Raw genomic sequence first — 19,573 nt, 5'->3', positions numbered from 1 at the left:
TGTAGGTCACCCGTGTGCTCGCTGCCAGCTTTCCCCGTGTCCTTGTTGAGGAGGTGGAGGAGACGCATTAGCAGAGGAGACCGCGTCCAGCCTATTCCACTGCTGGCATTTCTACTCCCCATGGATGCCTTTTGACAGCCTAAGGGTTTGAGTGCCATGACAGTGCCCAGCCTGAGCCGTCAGCTCTTGCCTCTCTCCCCTCTCCAAGCAAAAGGACGAGGAGGAGGCCCAGCTCACGCCGGCTGGAGCAGGGAGGGTGCCTGCTGTTGCTGTCGCGGCAGCCAGCTGGTGTCCAGCCCAGCACGGCTCCTTCAGGCTGGTATCACACTGCTGACTTGCATGAGTCACAGCTGACTTTTTTTTTTTCCTTCCCCCCCCTTGTTTGGCTTGCAAGAAAGATCTGTTTTACATATAATACAGTAATCAGGGCTTGACATAAATAGGCAAATGTTATTGTCTGCAATGGGAATTGCACCTGCTGGCAGAGCAATGAAGGCAGCCCATTATGCACCGGAGTCGATCATTTGTGCAATGAAGTACAACCACGGTTCTTGCTGTGTTCTTGTGCAAGTCTTTATCTCGGAGGCTGCGAGCGCACCAGCAGATGTGCCTTCATCACCTTTGCAGTCTGTCCTCGCCCCAGGAGCCAGAGCAGCCTCTGTTCCTGCAGCTGTGGCTGTCCTCTCCCAGAGGGGTGAAGACCAAGATGTTCAGCTGAGATGTCGCTGCTTCTGTGCTGGCTGCATTACAAAGCCAAACAGCCTTGTCCCTGAGTACTGAAGCTGCACTTTCTATGCAGAACAGTCTTGCTCTCAGGATGTATGGGATCCTGGATGAATGCCTGGATGTACAGAGCATCTGGCTCTTGCTTATGGACCTTATTGCAAGAAAAGTGGCAGCAGTCTCACCGGCTGAGCAGGTATGAGCAGTGCTCCTTCAGACCAGAGAGACTTGCAGGACTGGCTGAACTATAGGTTGCTCAGGTGGAGTCTGGGCTATAGCATGGTAAGATTGCTCCAATAATACTAAACAGAGCTTGTCTTGTTGCTGCTGGAGTCTGGGCTTAGCTTAGCTAAACCAGATCCAGCACCTCTTAACCACTGCATCCACAGCTTAGGCAAGGGTTGGAAGAGGTGCTGTGCAAGGAGAGCAACTGGGAGACACGCACATTCTTTGTGGACTGAAAAAGATGAGCACAAATCCTGTAGGAATGCCAAAATGTGCAGGATGCTGCGTGTGCAGGTATTTCTGCTGGGCCAGCACTGAGGGGCAGGGAGGACGTTAAGCTTAAGAGCATCAGCACTATAGCAGGAACAGGCAGATCGTGGGCTTTGCTTGCTGAGCTCAGTGAAAATGCTTGCTCTGTGCTAGAAATTGCTGTTTATTAGAAAAAAAATAAATAATTTCGTGTTGTGATTTACATTTTGCAGCTTAAGAGCAGGGGGAAAAAGGATCCAAGTTCTACAAGTTGTGTTTAAAAGGGGTCCAAGCCTTATCCATTGTTTTGTTTGCCACATGGCTGCAAATCTGAGGCTGTAGATTTGCCTTCATCCTTCCACTAACCAGCTACCATACCAGATGACAGCCCAACCAGTGCCTAAGTTCATTCCCAGGGATCATCTCATTAACAGGAAACTAGGAATTAGACTAAAAACTGGGGAAGAAAGGAAAAGAAGTCTTAACAGAAGGATGTGAGCTCATCATCACTGATATGAGGAGCATCCCTCTGTACACAGTCTTCCATTGTCTGTGGTCTTGCCCCACATGGCAACATCCCTCAGCACCTCTCTATCCTTGCAATGGTCACCCAGCTGGGCTCAGCTCTTGCTTGCCTTCCCACAGGTCAGGCAAAGCCCAGGGATGGGGAATAGCGAAGGGTTAGGAGGAACAGACAGTTCTCAGTAAGTGAATTCCTACCACCACCAGTCACAGTCTGGTTCCCTACTAAAGATTCTGATAAGGAAGCTGGAATCCCTTTTAACTTCTGATCCATTCACAGATAAGCTGCTTTAGACATAAACAAGCGCTTCTGTCACCGGCAGCTCTCAGAAATGCAGCTGTGGACCTCTGGTTAGTCCCAGTGATGTCCTGCACACTCCTGGGGGAGTTACTTGGACAGCTGCATCCACATCTGGAGGGAGAATAGGATGACTTTCTCTATGGTAAAGGTCATTTGCACATCTCTGTAAGCTTTGCTATGAGAAGGAGAGGGGTAAAGATGTAAAAAAAAGGAATGACGTCTTTCAACCTTTACCGGGTTTTGAGGTGAAGCGAAGTCACCTTCCTGGGCTGGTTTTCTCCACGGAGCCCTTGGAGATAATTTTTTACTCAAACTGGGAGAAACTAGAGCAGAACTGTGCTGAGAAAAGCATTTCTCTCAGGCTTCAGCACTGCTTGGAGGTAAGAAGAGGGTGAGGGCGGCTGGTTCTCCTGCACCCAGCTCCCCTCCCTGCCTGGCATCCCCCAGCATTGGCACAGGGCTGGCAGAGAGACAGCAGCAGTGGGGCAGCACGGCTCCATCCATGACAGCAGAGGCTGGCACTATTTGACTTAACCTTTTCTGGGTTATTGCATCTTCCCTTTGAGAGACTAGCTTTTTGGATAGAGTTCCTGGCTTCTCAGTGCTCTGATTAGCCCAAGCTCTCTCAGCCTCAAGACACCTCCCCTTTGCATGGGTTAAAACCTCTTCAGTGTCAGTGTCTTTTCTGATACCTCCTACAACTCCTCATCTGACAGGATTAGCATTCTCTTTTCAATGTTTTTGCTCTTCCTGCTGCTCTGTCCATCTACCTTGGAGGCCACGTGGCCATTCTCCCCTGGTGCTTTGTGCTCTGCCTCCTGCATCGACTGCTGAGTGTACTGCTGGTATGCAGGTGAGAAGTTGTGGATGGCATCCTGCACAATGTCCTGGGGGCTGATTGTCTCCTTCAGCCCACTCGAGATGCTCTGCATTGGGGCGAGGTTTGCTGCAAAACAGGGAAAGCAGGAGGGTGATGGGACAGCAGACAATCAATAAGCCCAAGTGATCCAGGACACTTTTCCTTAGAAGTTCAAGATCAGGGGCTCATTGTGGGCCACGTCAGCTTGTGCCTTCAAGTTCCAAGGGAGGGGAGGCAATCCCAGCTCCGTGTTCCAAAGAGGATAGATCCTTTCCAACAGCATGTGGGTAATAACCACCATTCCCTAATCCTTCCCAGCCACACCAAGGTCTCCTTACCCGCCCCACTTGTTTTAGTTTGTGGGTGTAATAAGGGGAGAGGGAGAAGAAATGCATGGAGCATAGGATAAAGAAATTCCTCTTGTACCTTTTAGCATCCCATTGGTAATGGGATATTAATAAAATAAGGGAAGATTCCTCTTTCCTTAGTCATTGTAGAAAGGAAGAAGTGAGGAGGAGTTACCTGTTGAGTTTTCTTTCTTCTCCCTGTACACCTGGCACGTGAATGCGTAGCGCAGGGCAATGGAAGCGAAGAACATTTCAATACAGATGATGAAGTTCTGGTAGCCAGCAGCCACTGTCCCAGCTCCCACCTCCTTCCCATCGATGATCTGAACTTCAGGGATCACCCCACATTTCTCCAGGATTGCCAGCAGTGTCCCTGTGCGGGGGAAGGGAGAGAGATCAGTTCTTCTCCTGCAACCCTGATCCAGGTAGGGCTATGGGAGGAGAAGTGCTGGGTGTCCATGGTGGGACCCACCTTGCCAGAAGGAGAGGAAGATGACAGCCTTGATGGTGATGAACTTGAGGACTGGCTTAAATGGGCGCAGGAGGTCCATGGTGGCAAAGTAGAAGAGGAAAAGGGCGTAAAGGGCCAGGCTGACAGAGAAGTTGTAGATGATGGTGATGTAGAGGTATCCACTGTGGACGCTGCAGGCAGAGAGAGAGAGAGAGAGCTGCTGCCCTGGGCTGTGGGGAGCACAGCAAGTGCAACTGGGGGCAAAGACAGATCAAATGGGGAAGAGGAAGGTGCATAGCTTTGCTGTGGGGGAGAACACAGCCCAGGAGGGGGAGAAGGGCAGAGGTAGCAGCTTCTCCTCTCTTGGCAGGACCTCTTTTTATTTATTATTTTATTGATTTGTCCCTTTATAGTTTGGGGGCAGTGAGTCTGTTCCCTGGAAATTTGGGCTCACAGTGCTCTCACTATCCATGGAGCAGCTTCCTGGGGAGACTGGTGATGGAGCAGAGATCTATCCTCTCCCATTCACCACCCCCCAGCCCCACCCAGCATTCTCACTTGAAGTCTCCATCGTGGTACTTCCCAAATGCCTGCAGGATGATGGTGATGATTGCCATGAGGGGTTTCACGATGCAGAACTGCAGTGTGGCCTGCACAAGGGAGAGACACAGAGTACCACAGGCAGCAGGACATCCCACTTCCCACATCCCACCCCTCTGCTCCAGGGACACACACACACAGAGGAGAGAGCAGTGGTGTGGGGTGAAATATGAACCAGCACAAGATCTGCAGATGTGAGGGAGTGTGGCTTCCAGAAAGCGGCTCCCAAAAGGCAGCATAACCAGTCCAAGGTGGGGGACCAGAGTGCTTGGGGACAGACCGTGACAGAATTCAGCCCACAGTGCAGTCCTGGAGAGTGAGACAGCATCCAGGCTAACTTGGGACTGGACAGAGATGGCAATCTGAGCTCTGCAGTGGGAGGGGACCCTGACTCAGCAGTGAGTCAGAGGCAAGGACATTGAGCAGCCTTGCTGCTGGCCAGGTGCCAGTGAGCTGGTGACCTGCCTCCCTCAGAGGAAAACAGCCTCCAAATCCAGCATCGTAAGAGAATAATGAAGTTAAGCCCCCTTAGCAGGGCAGCGGGGAAGGAACCTGCTACCCAGAGAGCCCTCATCTGAGGGAAGTGGAGTCGATGCTCCCCATCAGGTACCCACCTGCTTGCAGAAGCGCAGGAACCCAATGGAGTAGGACATACCCTGAAGGCAGCAAGTCCCATAAAAGCAGCTGGACCTGGAAGCAGAAGGCGAGGGGATGCCGTTGGGGGTGCTGGGTAGGGAAGGTGGGTGAAGAAGGAACTCACAGGATGCTGGGACTTACGCAATGGGCTTCCCTCGGATCTCTGTCATGATGGTGCTCTCCCCTCCAAGGTACTCAAAACACAGGCTCAGGAAGCTGTAAATCACAAAAGCTGCCAAAGCAAGGGCAGACATGATCAGCAGGACTGATGGAAGTCCTGGAAGGGGTTGTTTCATCTCACATTCCTTCCTGCTCAGGTGTTTCCTCATCCAACCTGGCAGTGCATCAAGATTTGGGATGCTGGTGGGTGGGAGCCCAGTGAGAGGAGCAGCTGGTCAAATCCATCCTACTTCCAAGTGGCGTGAGACACATCGTGCTATGTGCACAGAGTTCATTACAGACACAGCAGCTCCTCTGGGCACACACAGTCTATCCAGGGACTATGCATGGAAGTGCCTCAGAATTGCTACGGGGCAGCACAAACGGCTGGTGGCCAGCAAGGAGCAGGTCTTGGACAGTTTTCTTGGACATCCCCACCACTTACTTTTCATATACTCCAAACCTGAATTAATGCAAATGCCCACACAACTGAGTTCTTGAAGAAGAGAGGAACAAGGTAGAAAAACGGGCTTAATCCTGACAAGTTTCCCTTGCACTTCAACACTCCCCAATTCCCCAGTTTCTTGGGTTCATCTGCCATGTGTTCTAGAGAAGCTGCACAGGCAGCCAGAAAACCTCTTTCCCAGGACCATGGTGCTGGGGTCCCTCCAAGCCTGTGTTTGTGGGGCATCCCCTCCCTGCTGCTGACGAAGAAGGAAGGGGAAAACTTCTGCATGGAGGAAGGGTGAGTGGGAAGTGGTGGAAATTCATCACTTCACAATCCGAGACACTCCAGAGACAGGTCAGCAGGAGGAGAGCTCTGCTTCGCCCTCAGCCTCCCTGCTGAGCAGATGCTGTGCTCACCTTCATAGCAGTCACGCACCGAGTCGAAGTAGACGTAGTACTGGTGGCTGCCGAGGAGGAGGAGGCTGAGCCAGGAGTCAAAGGCATAGACAGGCACAATGAAGAGGATGCGGATGATGTAGCGCTGCTCATTTGGGATGGTGTAATTCCTCAGGTGTGTGTAGATCTGCAAAGTGCCCAGCATGCAGAGTTGTGGCTGCCACAGATCAGGATAGGAACTAGAGGTGTCCCCAAGCCCACAGGGATGCTGTGGTAACCCTCCTCTCTGGGGTGATAGCTCTGCCAGCTTTCCAGCACAGACCCAACGCAGTGACCACACACAACAGGCTCCTTCCCAGTCCCTGGGCCAATCCCTTGCATGAAAACCTGTGGAAATCAGGTTCCTTCCCTGGGCTGTGTGAGGAATGTGCCTACCCCTGTGCAGCCCCATCCCAGTGCTTGGACACAGTAGCTTGCCCCAGGGCTGCCTTCAGCAGCGCAGACCTGCATGGCCTCCTAAACCATGCCCACTTGGGGTATGCCTCAAGGCAGCTGGTGCTGTGCACCCCAAACACTCCAAATGCCCTACTGGGTGTTGCCTCTGGGCAGTGCCAATGCCCTGTAGCCTCTCCTGGCTCTGGTAACCAGCTGGGGAAGGTGTGGGCAAAGTCCATGAGCTGCCAGCACCAGGCTCCTGACAGCAAGGATATCGCCTCTGGGCAGCAACAGGAAGAAATACTTATCTGGAGCTGACTTGCAATGGACTTGGGGGCAATCAATAGTTTTGCTCTCATGTCAACCCCTGTGCTGAGCCCCATCTCTGCTGCAGCCCATACCTGGTGGAAGGTGACGATGAGCGCTGACCACACGAAGATTCCAGAGATGACCTGTGCCGCTGTCGTGGTCAGGAAAAGCTGCTGGCCATCCTGGGAGTTGTTGTGTGCAGCCGTAAGTAGGGCAACAGGTGAGAATGGGGGGGCTGAGGCCAGCCTGGCTGCTGTGTCAGGCCCCAGCGTGCCAGGTACCACAGGAGAGGGCACAGCACGTGTGGCATTACTCATCTGCAGAGAGGGAGAGGGAAGGGGAGTGGTGCAGGAAGCCAGGAGCGAGGTAAGCTGGTGACAGGGAAGGTCCCAGCAGATTTCCCAGCCCACACAGCATGTACAAACTTCCTGTGAGATTTATCTCCTCCCCAGGGTTTTTCCAGCATTTTTACCTCATGCAAACCAGCCCATTTGCCATGACTGATTCTCCCAGCAGGAAAGTTCAAATATCCATCAAGAGCAGACCCTCTTTTCCATGGGGAGGTCTGTGCAATTCCCGTGTCTCCCAAAAGGCACACTTCTTCCCAGCTTTGCTCCTTGTTTCCTCAGGAATCACTCCCGCTTGAAAGACAATGATCTGTGCATATTTGCACCGCTGTGAGTTCACACTTGTGGTTCAGGACCCTTTTCCATCAGGAACCAGAGACTTAAGGGTTAAACCAATTCTTCACCCAGGATAATAAAGAGACCCTTACCAACAAGGCATCAGAACACTTATGTCATCTTCCTTGGGAACCCAGAAAACACCAGCCCCCCCCCAAATTTAGCTCCTTTCATCAGGTGTGGCCTACTGGGGAAAAAGTCTGGGGCTGCCTAAGAAACCAGACATTTGGTGTCACCCACATTCTTCACCCAGTTATTTCAGGTTTGTGGGGGGTGTCAGTGTGCCAGTAGTGCCAACCCCAAAACCTGAAGGACAGCCAGCAGTCCCTCCTGCACCCAAATTAAGCACAAGGGAGCAAGCCTGCCATGCCAGAGGCAGGGCTGCTGCCCTTTGGGGATGCTATGGCATCTCCCTGATCAGTGTATGCTCCTGGAAGCTGGCTGCCCCAAGGCACTGAGCATTCCTGGTGCAGAGGGTGGCTGGGCATACGGACACCGTGTACCCTGTGGCTCCAGACAGCAAGGACCAACCTAATAATAAGCAATTATTTATAGGGCAGCTTCATATCTCAAGGCCAACAGATGCATAAACTGCCATGTTTGGGTTCTCTTTCTGCTAATCTATGGAAAGCTGCTTTTCCCCAAGTATAGCAATAGCAGTTTAAAAAAAACAACAACCTGCAAGCTGAATTACATATATATATATATATATATATATATATCGATGCTTCTCAGTGCATTGTTAATAAACAAATGTTTTAGCTGTTGGGTAACTATTGCCTGGGGTAAAACTGTAAGCATGAACTGGAGAGAAGCATAAAATATCTGCCATGGATAAGAGCAGTAGGGAATACTTCAGTCCAAGTAAATACTGAAAACAAACCAAAGCAAGAACTGGTGCTGTGGCTCCCTGTTCTGCCCTCTCACTGAACCCCAACCTCACAGGAGAGGAAACTCAGCTGGTGTCAGATCAACAGCCCTAAAAATACCTTTGCCTGGCTCAGCCTGGCAGGAGTTGTGTGTAAGTGGAGATGCTCGGGCAGCAGCTGGCGAGGCCCCAGGAGCTCACCCCGGAGTACCTGCACTGCGAGTGGAGAAGCAGAGCTGAAGCTGGCTGCAGGGACAGCGGGGCCGATAGTGTTACACAGGCAGCAAGGTGCCATGCTCTTCTTCCCTGCCACCGGCCTGTGGTCTGCCCTAGCCAGCAGGAGAAAGGATCCTGGGAAAGCTGGGGCCAGATCTGGTCTTTGGACAGACTTGGATGCTGTCGGACCTGCCTTGTAAACATTAACAGGAGGACAGAGATAGCTCGTGGCACAGGGAGGGAGATGAGAGTCCGGCTGTGCCCCATTTCCCAGTCACTCTTTACTCTCTCTGGGGGCTGCCCTGCTGCTGGCCGGGGCTGAATGGCTGAATTTGGCCATGCTTTGCCTCTGCCAGAGCATCATGACAGAGCAGGATAAAAGCTCACTCTTTCTAGCTGTGTTTTTCTAGTCACTTTTCTACTGATCCAGGTTACTCCCAAAGACATGGCAAAGAACTGTGCTCTTCACTAGATCCATTTATTTTGTTTTCAACCCAGTGCTGTGCCACAGATGCCTGGCCCAATATATCCCATCTCCTATTAAGTTATTTCCCAGTCATTGTGGTGTGAGCATGGTGGCACCAACAGCCAGTCCTGGCAGCCTCCCCTATATTGTCACACTCTGAACGTGGCAGAGCAAGTCATTAAAAGCAAAAGCCTCTGTGCCACTCGGAGACTGGGCTCCCAGATCCACAGGTAATTAGATCCCGGCCGTGCAAGGTAGTCAGGCAATTCAATGCAGTTAGAGAGACATTTGCTTCCAAAACAAAGGCAGCAAGGAGACACCGGGAATATCAACTGCCAAATTCTGCTCCTCGATGGGACTGAGCCATATCCAATCTGTCGGTTTTCAGACACCTTGTAGGTACCTGCCATACAGTGTCTACCTGTTACACATGCTCCCTGGGATATTAGAGATGCTAAGTGAGAACTGAGAAGATAAACTGAGAAGTGAAGCTTGTGTTCAAGCAGGCCACCTGCAAATGGGGCTTTTCACCTTGCCAGGGATTCCCCTCCATGTGCCGGCTGCTAGAGCTCAGACTCCCAGCTCACATCCCTCCCTGTGTCCTGCAGAACCTAGGACAAATCCCCATCTCAGCGGCAGCCCCCTGCAGGGTGAACCAAGTCAGCAGGGAAAGGTGAGCCCTCGCAGTCCCCCAGCAGTGCCTCTGAGATCCCTGACCCACATCCCGGGGAGGGTAGCATCCAGGTTTAGCCCCACCAGAGCAGGAGACATGCCTTTTCTCCTGATTGCTTTCAGATAAAGCCAGGACACTCGGGTTATTGACCGGACCAGCCTCTCCACACCACCATCAGGCCACTCAGGAGGAAGGACTTAGAGCACACAGCTACAAATCGCGCCAGAGCAGCATCGAGCCCTCCTTGAAGCCTATCTGGAGGCGCTGATGACGCAGGCACAGAGCTCTTAGAGGAGGCGCTGCCCTCCCAGCGGCTCCCACAGGTGATCAGAACCAATGGCTTGGGTCAACCCTGATTTGTGGGGTTTCCCTCAGCTGCCTTGCAGCCCCCAGGGCCCCACTCACCCTTTGGGGATCCTCCGGGAGGGAGTCTGGCTGCCGTGCATCTGCCTCTGCATCCCCCGTGCCCTCCTCCACCTGCACCGCTGGAGACTCCTCCTCCGGACACCTTTCCAGCCCTGCCCGCCTGCTGGCCGCGGGCCCTGCCACTGCCCCAGCTACCCCCGTTGCTCCCCGGCTCCCACCAGTGCCCCACTCGCCTTGGGCCCCGTCAGCGCCCCACTCTCCCTGCCAGCCCCCCACTGGCCCTTGCTGTGCCCGGGTCCCGCCGGCGCCCCGCTTACCTTACCAGCACCGCCTCGCTGTGCCCGGCTCGCCCTGCCAGCGCCCTCCCCGCGCCCCGGGCCCCGCGGGAGCTGGAGCAGCAGGTCGGGCTTTGTCTCCCGCAAAGCTACCCAACTTACCTTTCCAGTCCGCCGCGCTCGGCACCCACGCCCGGAAAGCAAACACGGATGGAAAGCCGCGGTGCGGCCCGACGCTGCTGCCCCCCACCCAGCACTCGTCCTGCGGCCGGGGGCAAGAGCTCTGCCTGGGTGGCAGAGGCAGCTTTCCCAGCAATCGGGAATTAATCCCTGCCTGGAGGAGAGCGATGACTAAAAGGCAGGCAGCTGGTGGCACCTTGTGCCTGTTGTTTGGACAGGCCTTCCCCTTGGTTTACTGTGCAGCAGAGAGGAGCAAAGTCGAAGGACCAATTGCTCGTGCTCTAATTTATCGCACATGGAAAGGCAGCAAGGTAAGTTTGTCCTGGCTCCGAGCATCAAATCAGAGAGGTTTCCACGTCCTATTCTCACCCACGTTCCTTTGCTGCCCTGTGCAGACCTGGTGGCACATACACAGCCAGAAAATGAAGGTGCTTAACTTGTGCCTGGGTTTTAGGCAGTTAACACTCAGCTCTTTGGAGCACTGCGGTAGTATGCCACTGTATCACCACAGTGGAATACGCAATTTCCAACCAATTTGCTAATTAATGTATGTTCTCCTCAAGCTGCTGGAGCTATGGACACCAGTTCTCTCCTGACACCAGTTTTGTGTCAGGAGAGCATCCCTACTAGCAAACTAAGATGGACAGTAACTAATTCCACATGCCTCACTCAGCCTTCCTAGACAAAAAAAAAGGGAAGTGTAAAAGAGGAAAAATTTATAGTTCTGACAGATGCGAATCTTTGGTTCTTGGAAACACAGTTTGGAAAATTATTTTTAGATGAAGTTTCTTGTCAAGGGCAGCTGGAAGCCTTGCAGAGTTTGAATGTATTTTTTAAGTTTCATTTCTCATAATCCATTTAAATGCTGTAAATAACCCTTACTTCAGAGAAAAGAGTCCTTTCAAAATCCATTTTCTGCTTTTCAACTTCTAGGGGATTTTTTAGCAACAGAAATGGCCTAGCAGCTACATCACCATGGGGCAGGTACAGGCTCTGTGCTGATTCTGCTGTACCAACTGGTCTTAGCACAACTCCTCCCTGCCCAGAATCCAAGACCTGGCCTCTGTGCTGTCAAGTTCCTAAGTGACAAAAGTGTGTTAACAGCTCACTAAAAATTTACAACTTGTTCTTGTTACAAGAGGTAAAAACAAATGCGCTTTCCAAGCAAAAGGCAAAAGTTTGGCTATTAATCTTTGCATCAGCTCAACAACTTAATCTGACACTTTCTGTAAATGACTTGGCAGAAACAACCCTGTGTAACCCCTCAAACCCTCTGTCCCCATGTCTCCTAAGACAGATGCTCACTGCAGGTGATCAGCCTATGGATGTTCTGTTTCTCTGATGAGTTGGTAGCATGTAATCCATTGGCAGAGATTTTCTTATCACTGTTGTGGGTTTCTGTCTTCCACTCTGATATCAGCTTTCATGAAATTTGCAGAGCATCATTATCTGCTTCTGTTTAAAATCAGCGTGAAAGTAGAAAATGAATTCAGACTGCATCTAGGAAGGAATGGACATAAGGACAAAAGCAGCCATTTAGGACTCAATTCCTTAAAAAAGGCAAGAAAATCTTTCCCATTATACAACTGTTGATTTTTTTACCAAGGCTTGTGTTTCAATGGAAGTTATTCTCACAGAGCAAAAAAGAAAACAGGTAAAATTTGATTTGACAATGTTTCTTTTATTCCCTCTGCACTGGGTGTTCCCCCTTTGTGGTACGGCGCAGCTACAGAGCTTGGCATCTGCTGCTCCTCAGGACACATGTGCAGAGCTGAGCCTTTCCCCAAATAAATGACGCACCCAACAAGATAAAAGTAGCACTTCTCTCCTATACTGAGGCAATTGCTCTCGTCTCACCACTGTCTATATGGACTTGAAAACCTGTCCCAGTAACAAAACCCACAAATGTTCTACACAGTAGAGAAAAATTCATGAAATTCCTCAGGACGTCCAAAACCACCACAAAGACATTACCAGCATTTTCATTTCTAGTCCTTTTAAATAGGTGGTGATGAGTCATGGACTCAAGATCATTTCCTTGAATCCAGATGGCATAACTTCACCACACTTGGCAACTTCGGATCACTTCTCGGAGAGCCTGTATTCCTTCCATGGTTTTGTCCTTTAAAGCCATGGCGAGGAGAACAGGTTTGTTCCCAGCTTCCTGAGACACGAATGCCACCAGGTTTTTGGCACAAACATGAACGAGGGGCTGAAAAGCAAAGAGATACAGATGTACATTCCTACACATGGGTGAGCCCTCCCTCAGCAGTTAGGAAAGGAAGAGTCCCGGAGTGACGCAGAGAACCTGTTGATCCTGGATTCAGACTGAGCTTGATGTTTGCTGAGCAGTTCTGACATGGTCAGCAAAGGCAAGCCATGGGACAGGGAAATTTAGAAAGGTCTTTCTCAACCAGCTTAAAAGGGAAGAGTTTGGTCCCATGCGTGTGCCAGCCACCCACACCACCCTGAAATGACTTTACTGGAGCTGCACTTGAATTGAGTTCAGCACTGTCTGGAAGTCTTTGAAACAGAGCTTTCCTTCCATAATCCTCCCACCTGAACTATGGCACCAGTGTTAAATTACATGAAATGCTGTGGATCCAAATGCCTTTATTTCCTTCACAGCCAGGTTTCTAAAGAAGTTTGCATTACATTTTTTTTTGTTTAAAAACTTGTTCTGAAGAGGGGATGTTCCACTGATAAGCTCTGGAAAAAAAAAGCTGTTATTCTTGTAATTCTTACAGACCTCCAAATGGTATTATATATACAATTTTTGTATGCTTGGTGTTACAAACATGTTTCTTTTTATTTTAATAGAATAATGAAAACCAGAAATAAGTAGTGAGGCTGAAGGAGGCAAAAAAAGGGATATAATCTTTTCCATGAGATTTCTTTAACAAGATCAGATCAGAACAGCATTAACTATTTCACCTGGAAGGCATCTACAGCAACATCTAGTCCAACTGCCTGACCGACTGAGAGCTGACCAGGTTAAAACATTGTTCAGGGGATTGTCCAAATGGCTCTTAAACACTGACAGGCTCAGAGCATCAACCACCTCAAGCCTGTTCCAGTGTCTGACCACCCTCTTGGTGAAGAGATGTTTTCTAATGTCCAGTCTCAGCTTCACCCAGCACAGCTTTGAACCATCCAGCTTGTCTAGGTTTTATTTACACCCATAGTAGTGTATCTGTCAGAATACATGTGAGTTTGCTTGATTTTAGCTGCTGTTCGGAAGTGTGTAACATGCCAAAGAAGGATGTTAACAGTGACAAGCAGGAAAGCAGCAAACTAGTGAAAGTCTTCTCTTGAAGTTTAGATCAGTTATTTACAATTATTTAAAAATAGAATGGAACAAAGTAAACATAGCACTTCCCATTTCCAAATAAAACACAAAATAAGCTTGGGAGTGGAGGTGGTCAGCATTAGCAGATATCAAAGCAGAGGAAGCAAAATATCTCCCATCCAAAAAGGGAAGGCTACTGCTCAAGAGAAAGAGCTCCACAAGGGGAAGTCATTGATATAATCAGGAACTTGTCCTGCTACAGCTTTTCTAGTTAAAGCTGGCAAGTAATATGTGATAGCTTCAATCCTGATGGAAAGCCTCATAATCTTGTAGCTCTGTAACTTTCTGTTTTAATGTTTGACCAGTTGATGCTTTGTGAAACACATTTACTTCTGCTTTCTCTCTAGCTTTGTGAAATGGTCGATTAAGAACCTCATTTCGTTGAAGCAAAACAAATTAAACTTTATCAAGGGAAGGTGCTGGCAGGCACACTTGGGAGAGGGCAACTAAAGTCCATTATGGGGCTGGCATAGATGGGGAGGATGGGGGTGGGAAAACAGACCTGAAAAGGAAAACAAACTCACTGGAACAGAAACCCAAAAAGGTTATCAATGGCTGCATATTTAATCTTGCAACCCTTAAATCAACAGAGCTTTATCAAACTTTCCATAAACATGCAGAAGCAATCCATATCCTGTGGGACACAAAACAACAGATCGCCAAACCACTCACGGTTAGTTAAACTTTTATGTCCAAGAGCAGCCGAGTGCACATACTTTTCTGATGAGCCCCTCTTTCCTCATTTTAAAATTAATCTTATCACTATTCAAACACTGCTTAACTGCTGTGATTCATCAACTCCCTGGCAACTTGCTGAGCCCCACCTACTACATTTCCCCCTTATCCTGGCTGCCTCTGCGTTCGCATCCTCTCTCACCTCACCTCATCCTTGCCCAGCAGCACCTTCGTGGTGAGCGAGGGCCTGCCCACGTTGTCGCCGATGGTGTTGGGATCCACGTAGACGATGGTGCCCATCTTGCCGTACTGTGTGACCACCACGAGGACCGAGTTGGAGAAGGCCGTGCACACCACCTCGGTCGGCACCCCGTGCACCACCTCCTCTCGCTGCTTGGACGTCACGATGGGACCCGCTTCCATCGCTTCCGAAAAAGAACAAAATGACAACACCGTAACAACATTAAAAACATGCGCTGCGGGCTACAAAAAGACCGAAACCTTCCCATAATCTGAAATACCCACGGCTAAGTTAATTTCAGCGCAAACCCGCACTCCTGACTGCGGGGGTGGGGAAACTTCGCAGCCCTGCAGCGATGGCATCACTGCCCCGCATGGCCCTGCTGCCTCAGACAGGGGCCCCGCTAACGAGGGTAGCCTGTACCGAGGGGAAACCTCGAGCCCTGCTTTCCACCCCGGCTCCACCAGGCTTTTCCTGAGAGAGACATGGAGACAGAGACACAGCCACCCCCCCTCCCGCCGGGCCGCGGCCCTCACCGCCCCTAGCCTTGCCAGCCCCGCCGCGCCGCCGCTCTCCGCCCAGGCCCGCCCCGCCGTGGCGGAAGCGGTGCCTTTCTTTCCCTTTCCTTTCCCTCCCTCCTCCCGTAGCCGGCGGGTGGCGATGGCGCGGGGCAGCCGCTGCTCTCACGGCCTGTCCCCTCCCCTTCCCTCAGCCGCCATTACCCGCTGCGCTCGCGCGCGGCGAGGCGCCATCTCCGGCCCCCCGCTCCCCTCACGGGCCCTCGGCGGCCCCGGGCGGAGCTGCTGCTCCCGGTCCCTTCTCCCGGGGATGAACCCCCTCTCCCAGGGGTGATCCCCTTCTCCGGGGATGAACCCTTTATCTGAGGATGAATCCCTTCTCTGGGAATGATCCCCTTCTCTGGGAATGATCCCCTTCTCTGGGAATGAACCCCTTCTCTGGGAATGATCCCCTTCTCCTGGGGATGATCCCCTTCTCTGGGAATGATCCCCTTTTCCTGGGGATGAACCCCTTCTCTGGGAATGATCCCCTTCTCTGGGGATGAATCCCTTCACCCGGTCTGGTCCCATGCCCAGTTTCTCCCAGTTTTCACACCAGGAGTTGGGGAGGAGTCACAGGGCAAGGTCACCCTGTGCCATGAGGGAGTGGGGTGACGGGACAGGTGACCCTGGTGGCCCGAATATTGTGTTTCTTTTCCTCCCCATTTCCCCATGGGATGCCATCGCTCCCGCTACTGGGTGGTGGTAGGCCACATTGTAAGATCCTGAGTGTGCTTTCCCATCTAAATAAAAGTGAGTTATAAATGGGGTTTGTGTTAAGGAGGCAACTTTTTACATAGGCAGACAAAGATAGGACAAGGTGAAAGCTTTTAAACTCAAAGGGAAGAAATTTAGATTGGCTGTTAGGAAGAACTCTGTGAGGATGCTGAGGCCCTGGCACAGGTTGCCCAGGGAAGCTCTGGCTGGCCCATCCCTGAAAGTGTCCAAGGCCAGGCTGAACAGGGCTTGGAGCAACCTGGGATAGTGGAAGGTGTCCCTGCCCATGGCAGGGTGAAACGACATGATCTTTAAGGTCCTTTCCAGCACTAACCATTCTGTGATTTTATGAAAACAAGGCTGGTTTTAGTAATGGAAATAGCCTTTCCATTAGCCAGGTGAGCATGCCCAATGGACCTTTACTGGGGGATAAAAGAAAGATGTGTGTGAGGAGAGTGAAACCAAATATGTGTGTTCCAGGTGCAAGCATTTGTTTCTGTTAATTATACCCAGTTAATACAGTGCTATTATTTTTCCTTTGGAATACTGGTACTCATGAATAAAAATTTCGTATTCTTATTTATACGAAGCCCTGAAAATCGGCATTTCCCAGAAGTTTGCAACCTCCCAGACTCCTGCAATTGCTGCATCTAAAATACAGTCGAAACCTGCATTCCCATGTTTTAGCTCTCCTTTACCAACATCCTCACCACATCCCAAATGTCCTGGCCATGGGTACAGCAATAGCTACGTGACCTGTGGGTTATCTGTTCAGGGAACATCTCTGAAGGACCTCATGAACGCTTCTTTTGTTTGTTTTGCATTACAATTTTTACCAAAACTTGATTACAGAAGGAGCACACAGCGTTTGTGCTGAGAATTCTTTAAGGCACCGTTAGAGAGCAGCAGAGGTCCATGGAAAAGCTTTTGATTTTGCAGGTTATTTCTGTGGTTAATTCAGAGAGACCCAATACCTTTTTGGTACTCTTTGCAGTCTGGCAAATAGTCTGTTTTCCGGCACTGAATAAACAGCATTCCTCTTTCTTCCTTACCACAATCACTCGAGGCTTCGCCTGTTTGACAGAGATAATAGCAGCTATTGTCAGTAAAACCTCCTGATTCTTAAAGAAGTTTATTCCTGCTCTGCCTTCTCCAGAGGGTAACTTTACTTCAGGACACAAAGGACTGAATTCTTCCTGCCATCCTTGCCAGACTTAATTTTATTTTTTACATGAGAGGAGAACAAAGGGAGTCCACTGTAGTTCAGATTTACATGGAAACAGCATTCTTTGCTGTTTTGCATTAGTTTGGGACAAAAAAAAAAGTTGTCTTTCACAGTTTCAGTCAATTGGATGTCTCATTTCAGCTTGTAGCTGAGGTGGGATATAGTAAGCTGAAGTAACTGAGCACTGAATCCTCCTCACTGAAAGTGAATGTTAAAGAAATGAACTGAGAAGACTCCTGTTGTCTGTGTGACTGAGACAGGGGATGGGAATTTGACAATACACACCAGGACAGGTAATGAGACCTTTCTTCAGGGGGTCTGTCTGTCTGTCCTGTTTTCCCCAGTATTTCTGCCTGAGAAGGATCTGTATCCATACTCACACTCCTGGCTTCTATAATACTTCTCCTCCAGTGATCCCTGATCGCATTGCAAACATGATTACATTTAGCTTCATAAACTGTCTTTCATCATAGCAGATTGATAATATAACCCATTTTACATTTTGAGGGAAATAAAGAATCGAGACTGACAACAGTTTCAGAGCCATCAAATCCTCAGCTGGAGATTTCACAGGATTTCAAGATCCCTTCTTCCATTTCCATGCACTTGCTGCCAAAGAAACATAAGTCATGCATGTCACTATCTCAATTATAAGAGAAAATCAATGACTGTGCAGCCCCATACTTTGACAAGCAAAACTACTCCTAATATTGCAGCTTAACACCTTTATTATTATTTATTTGAGCAGTTTCGTACTGCTTTTCTTCTTAAGCTGCTTAAGGGCTTTTGTGTGTGTAGAATGGAAGGAGCTGCTTTTATATTAGTCTTTGCATTTATCTGAACTGATTTTATAAGAACAAATGTGTAAGATCCACAGAGCATCAGAAATATTTCCCACTACTCTCAAACATAGACACACAGTGTTTCAGGACTCCCATTAATAATCCCTGCTCTGGGGAGCGCCTCACTATCAAAGTGCTGTGTTGGTTTATTAGTTTACAGGTTATTACTTCTCTAGTTTAGATTTCTCTCTTGTATCTTTTATGATGCAGAATATAGACTGTGAGCTGGAACCTCCGGTGCAGCTGGACTCTGGGTTGTGCAGCCAAGGCGAGAGGTAAGGAATTAGTTTGCTCCCTGATGCAGGAGCTGCTTGGGAATGATTGTGGCCCTTGTTATAAATCAGGTACGTGAAGTGGAGCTGCCTGTGAGTACATTCCTCGGGCCAGACACTATCAGAACGCTCCTCTTCCCCTTATTATTGTCACAGCAAGGTCGGGGATGTGGGTGGTGCAGGGTTGTGTGAGGGCTCTCTTTATGGGGCCATTGTAAAAGGAGTAGAGGGAACATCAGAAATTCACCTCCTGGATTTCTCCTTTTAAACTATCCCCACTGCATTTAATTAGCCGGGAAGAGACTGTGTTCAGAAAATAATAGTGAATGGAGTCCCTGGGAGAGGCAGGGAGAAGAGCACACCTGGGGCTGTTTGGCCCCAGCAGTCAGGTCTCCCGGGCTGGCTCTCCGCAGTCAGCAGAGAGAGACTTTGGCCTTTGGTGCAGAATGAAAACACAGCTTTGAACCCGACTGTCCACAGTCAGGAGTCACCCTTGCTGTGCCTGAAGTTGGTTGGTTTATCTCTGGGTTTCTAGAGCTCCTCCTGATATAGGTATGAGCCTGCCAAACATGACCACAGCCTGGCTGCTTCTGCACATGAGCAGAAATGGGACATCAGGTGTGCAGGGGAGCCTGAGGGTGGAGTGTGAGCCGCTGAGGAGTTCAGATGTGTCCAGGATTAGGTGATACCCGAACAGCATCTCAGAGTTACAGCTCTGAGGCTCTCAGTTTACGTTCTCAATGTTTTGAAGGAAGATGAGGGGATTCTGGCTCTTTTGTGCATGGGTCCCTTTTCTGTGCTCCTTAGGATAACAAGATTATCAGTTCTTATTCTGAGAGACAATTCTAAGAGGTTTGCTTTGTTCTGAAGTTGTCCCCATGGCTCTTATTGTATGGAACATCTCTTATTTCATTGATTGTGTGAGAGGAAGGCTCAGCCAATCCATCAGGCATTGTGGAACCACTCCAACCTATTTTGTTGTTGATGAAACATTTTTTTCTCAGTGTAGAATTCAGCCAGCAAAAAACATAGTCTTGGAAGAAAAAACAAACATAACACTTAAACCCAAATTGTTGCCTTTCTGAGTGAGTTGCACTCAGCTGCACATCTAAAATCAAAGTGCTGGATGTGCTTACATGCCTGAGACTGTCAGGTCATGCTATTGTTTTGGTTTCTTGAACTTGCAGCTTAGTAAGGAAGCAATATGGGAATGTTCATTAATGTTTGTGTCAATAGTAACAGCCCACATATGAGCACTAGCAGATTTTCCTGAGAAAGCTCAATGCACAGGGTAGGATTTAAAAACATG

The 19,573-nt window shown here is 49.7% G+C and overlaps 2 protein-coding genes and 1 long non-coding RNA gene across 5 annotated transcripts; 1 reads left to right on the top strand and 2 right to left on the bottom strand.

Annotated features, from left to right (window-relative positions):
• Nucleotides 1–2,142: 2,142 nt before the first annotated feature.
• TMEM184A (transmembrane protein 184A) lies at nucleotides 2,143–7,655 on the bottom strand. The gene is given in 9 exon segments (XM_062503969.1): nucleotides 2,143–2,966; nucleotides 3,402–3,599; nucleotides 3,699–3,868; nucleotides 4,236–4,327; nucleotides 4,892–4,967; nucleotides 5,055–5,145; nucleotides 5,937–6,102; nucleotides 6,752–6,982; nucleotides 6,984–7,655. Coding segments are annotated over 9 exon segments (1,368 nt in total). The 5' UTR covers nucleotides 7,077–7,655; the 3' UTR covers nucleotides 2,143–2,715.
• A 1,057-nt stretch (nucleotides 7,656–8,712) lies between these two features.
• Nucleotides 8,713–11,440, top strand: LOC134050710 (uncharacterized). Its single transcript, XR_009933722.1, has 3 exons — nucleotides 8,713–9,565; nucleotides 9,688–10,697; nucleotides 11,320–11,440. It is a non-coding gene; the product is annotated as an uncharacterized LOC134050710 (long non-coding RNA).
• On the bottom strand, nucleotides 10,712–16,111 carry PSMG3 (proteasome assembly chaperone 3). Of its 3 annotated transcripts, none has more exons than XM_062503975.1 (3): nucleotides 15,188–16,111; nucleotides 14,618–14,835; nucleotides 10,712–12,598 (listed from the first exon to the last, which is right to left on the bottom strand). In XM_062503975.1, the coding sequence occupies exons 2-3, from the start codon at nucleotides 14,831–14,833 to the stop codon at nucleotides 12,446–12,448; spliced, it is 369 nt and encodes a 122-aa protein (XP_062359959.1). In that variant the 5' UTR covers nucleotides 14,834–14,835; nucleotides 15,188–16,111; the 3' UTR covers nucleotides 10,712–12,445. The 3 variants fall into 3 exon arrangements, with proteins under 3 accessions (XP_062359959.1, XP_062359960.1, XP_062359961.1); XM_062503976.1 differs by lacking the exon at nucleotides 15,188–16,111 and adding an exon at nucleotides 14,936–15,170; XM_062503977.1 differs by lacking the exon at nucleotides 15,188–16,111 and having other exon boundaries at nucleotides 10,712–11,886; nucleotides 14,618–15,170.
• Between the last annotated feature and the right edge of the window lie 3,462 nt (nucleotides 16,112–19,573).

Source organism: Cinclus cinclus, chromosome 16 (assembly GCF_963662255.1).
Source record: "Cinclus cinclus chromosome 16, bCinCin1.1, whole genome shotgun sequence".
Classification (NCBI taxonomy): domain Eukaryota; kingdom Metazoa; phylum Chordata; class Aves; order Passeriformes; family Cinclidae; genus Cinclus; species Cinclus cinclus.
The sequence above is the reverse complement of the archived record's forward strand: the minus strand, read 5'-3'. Positions and strand labels throughout refer to the sequence as shown.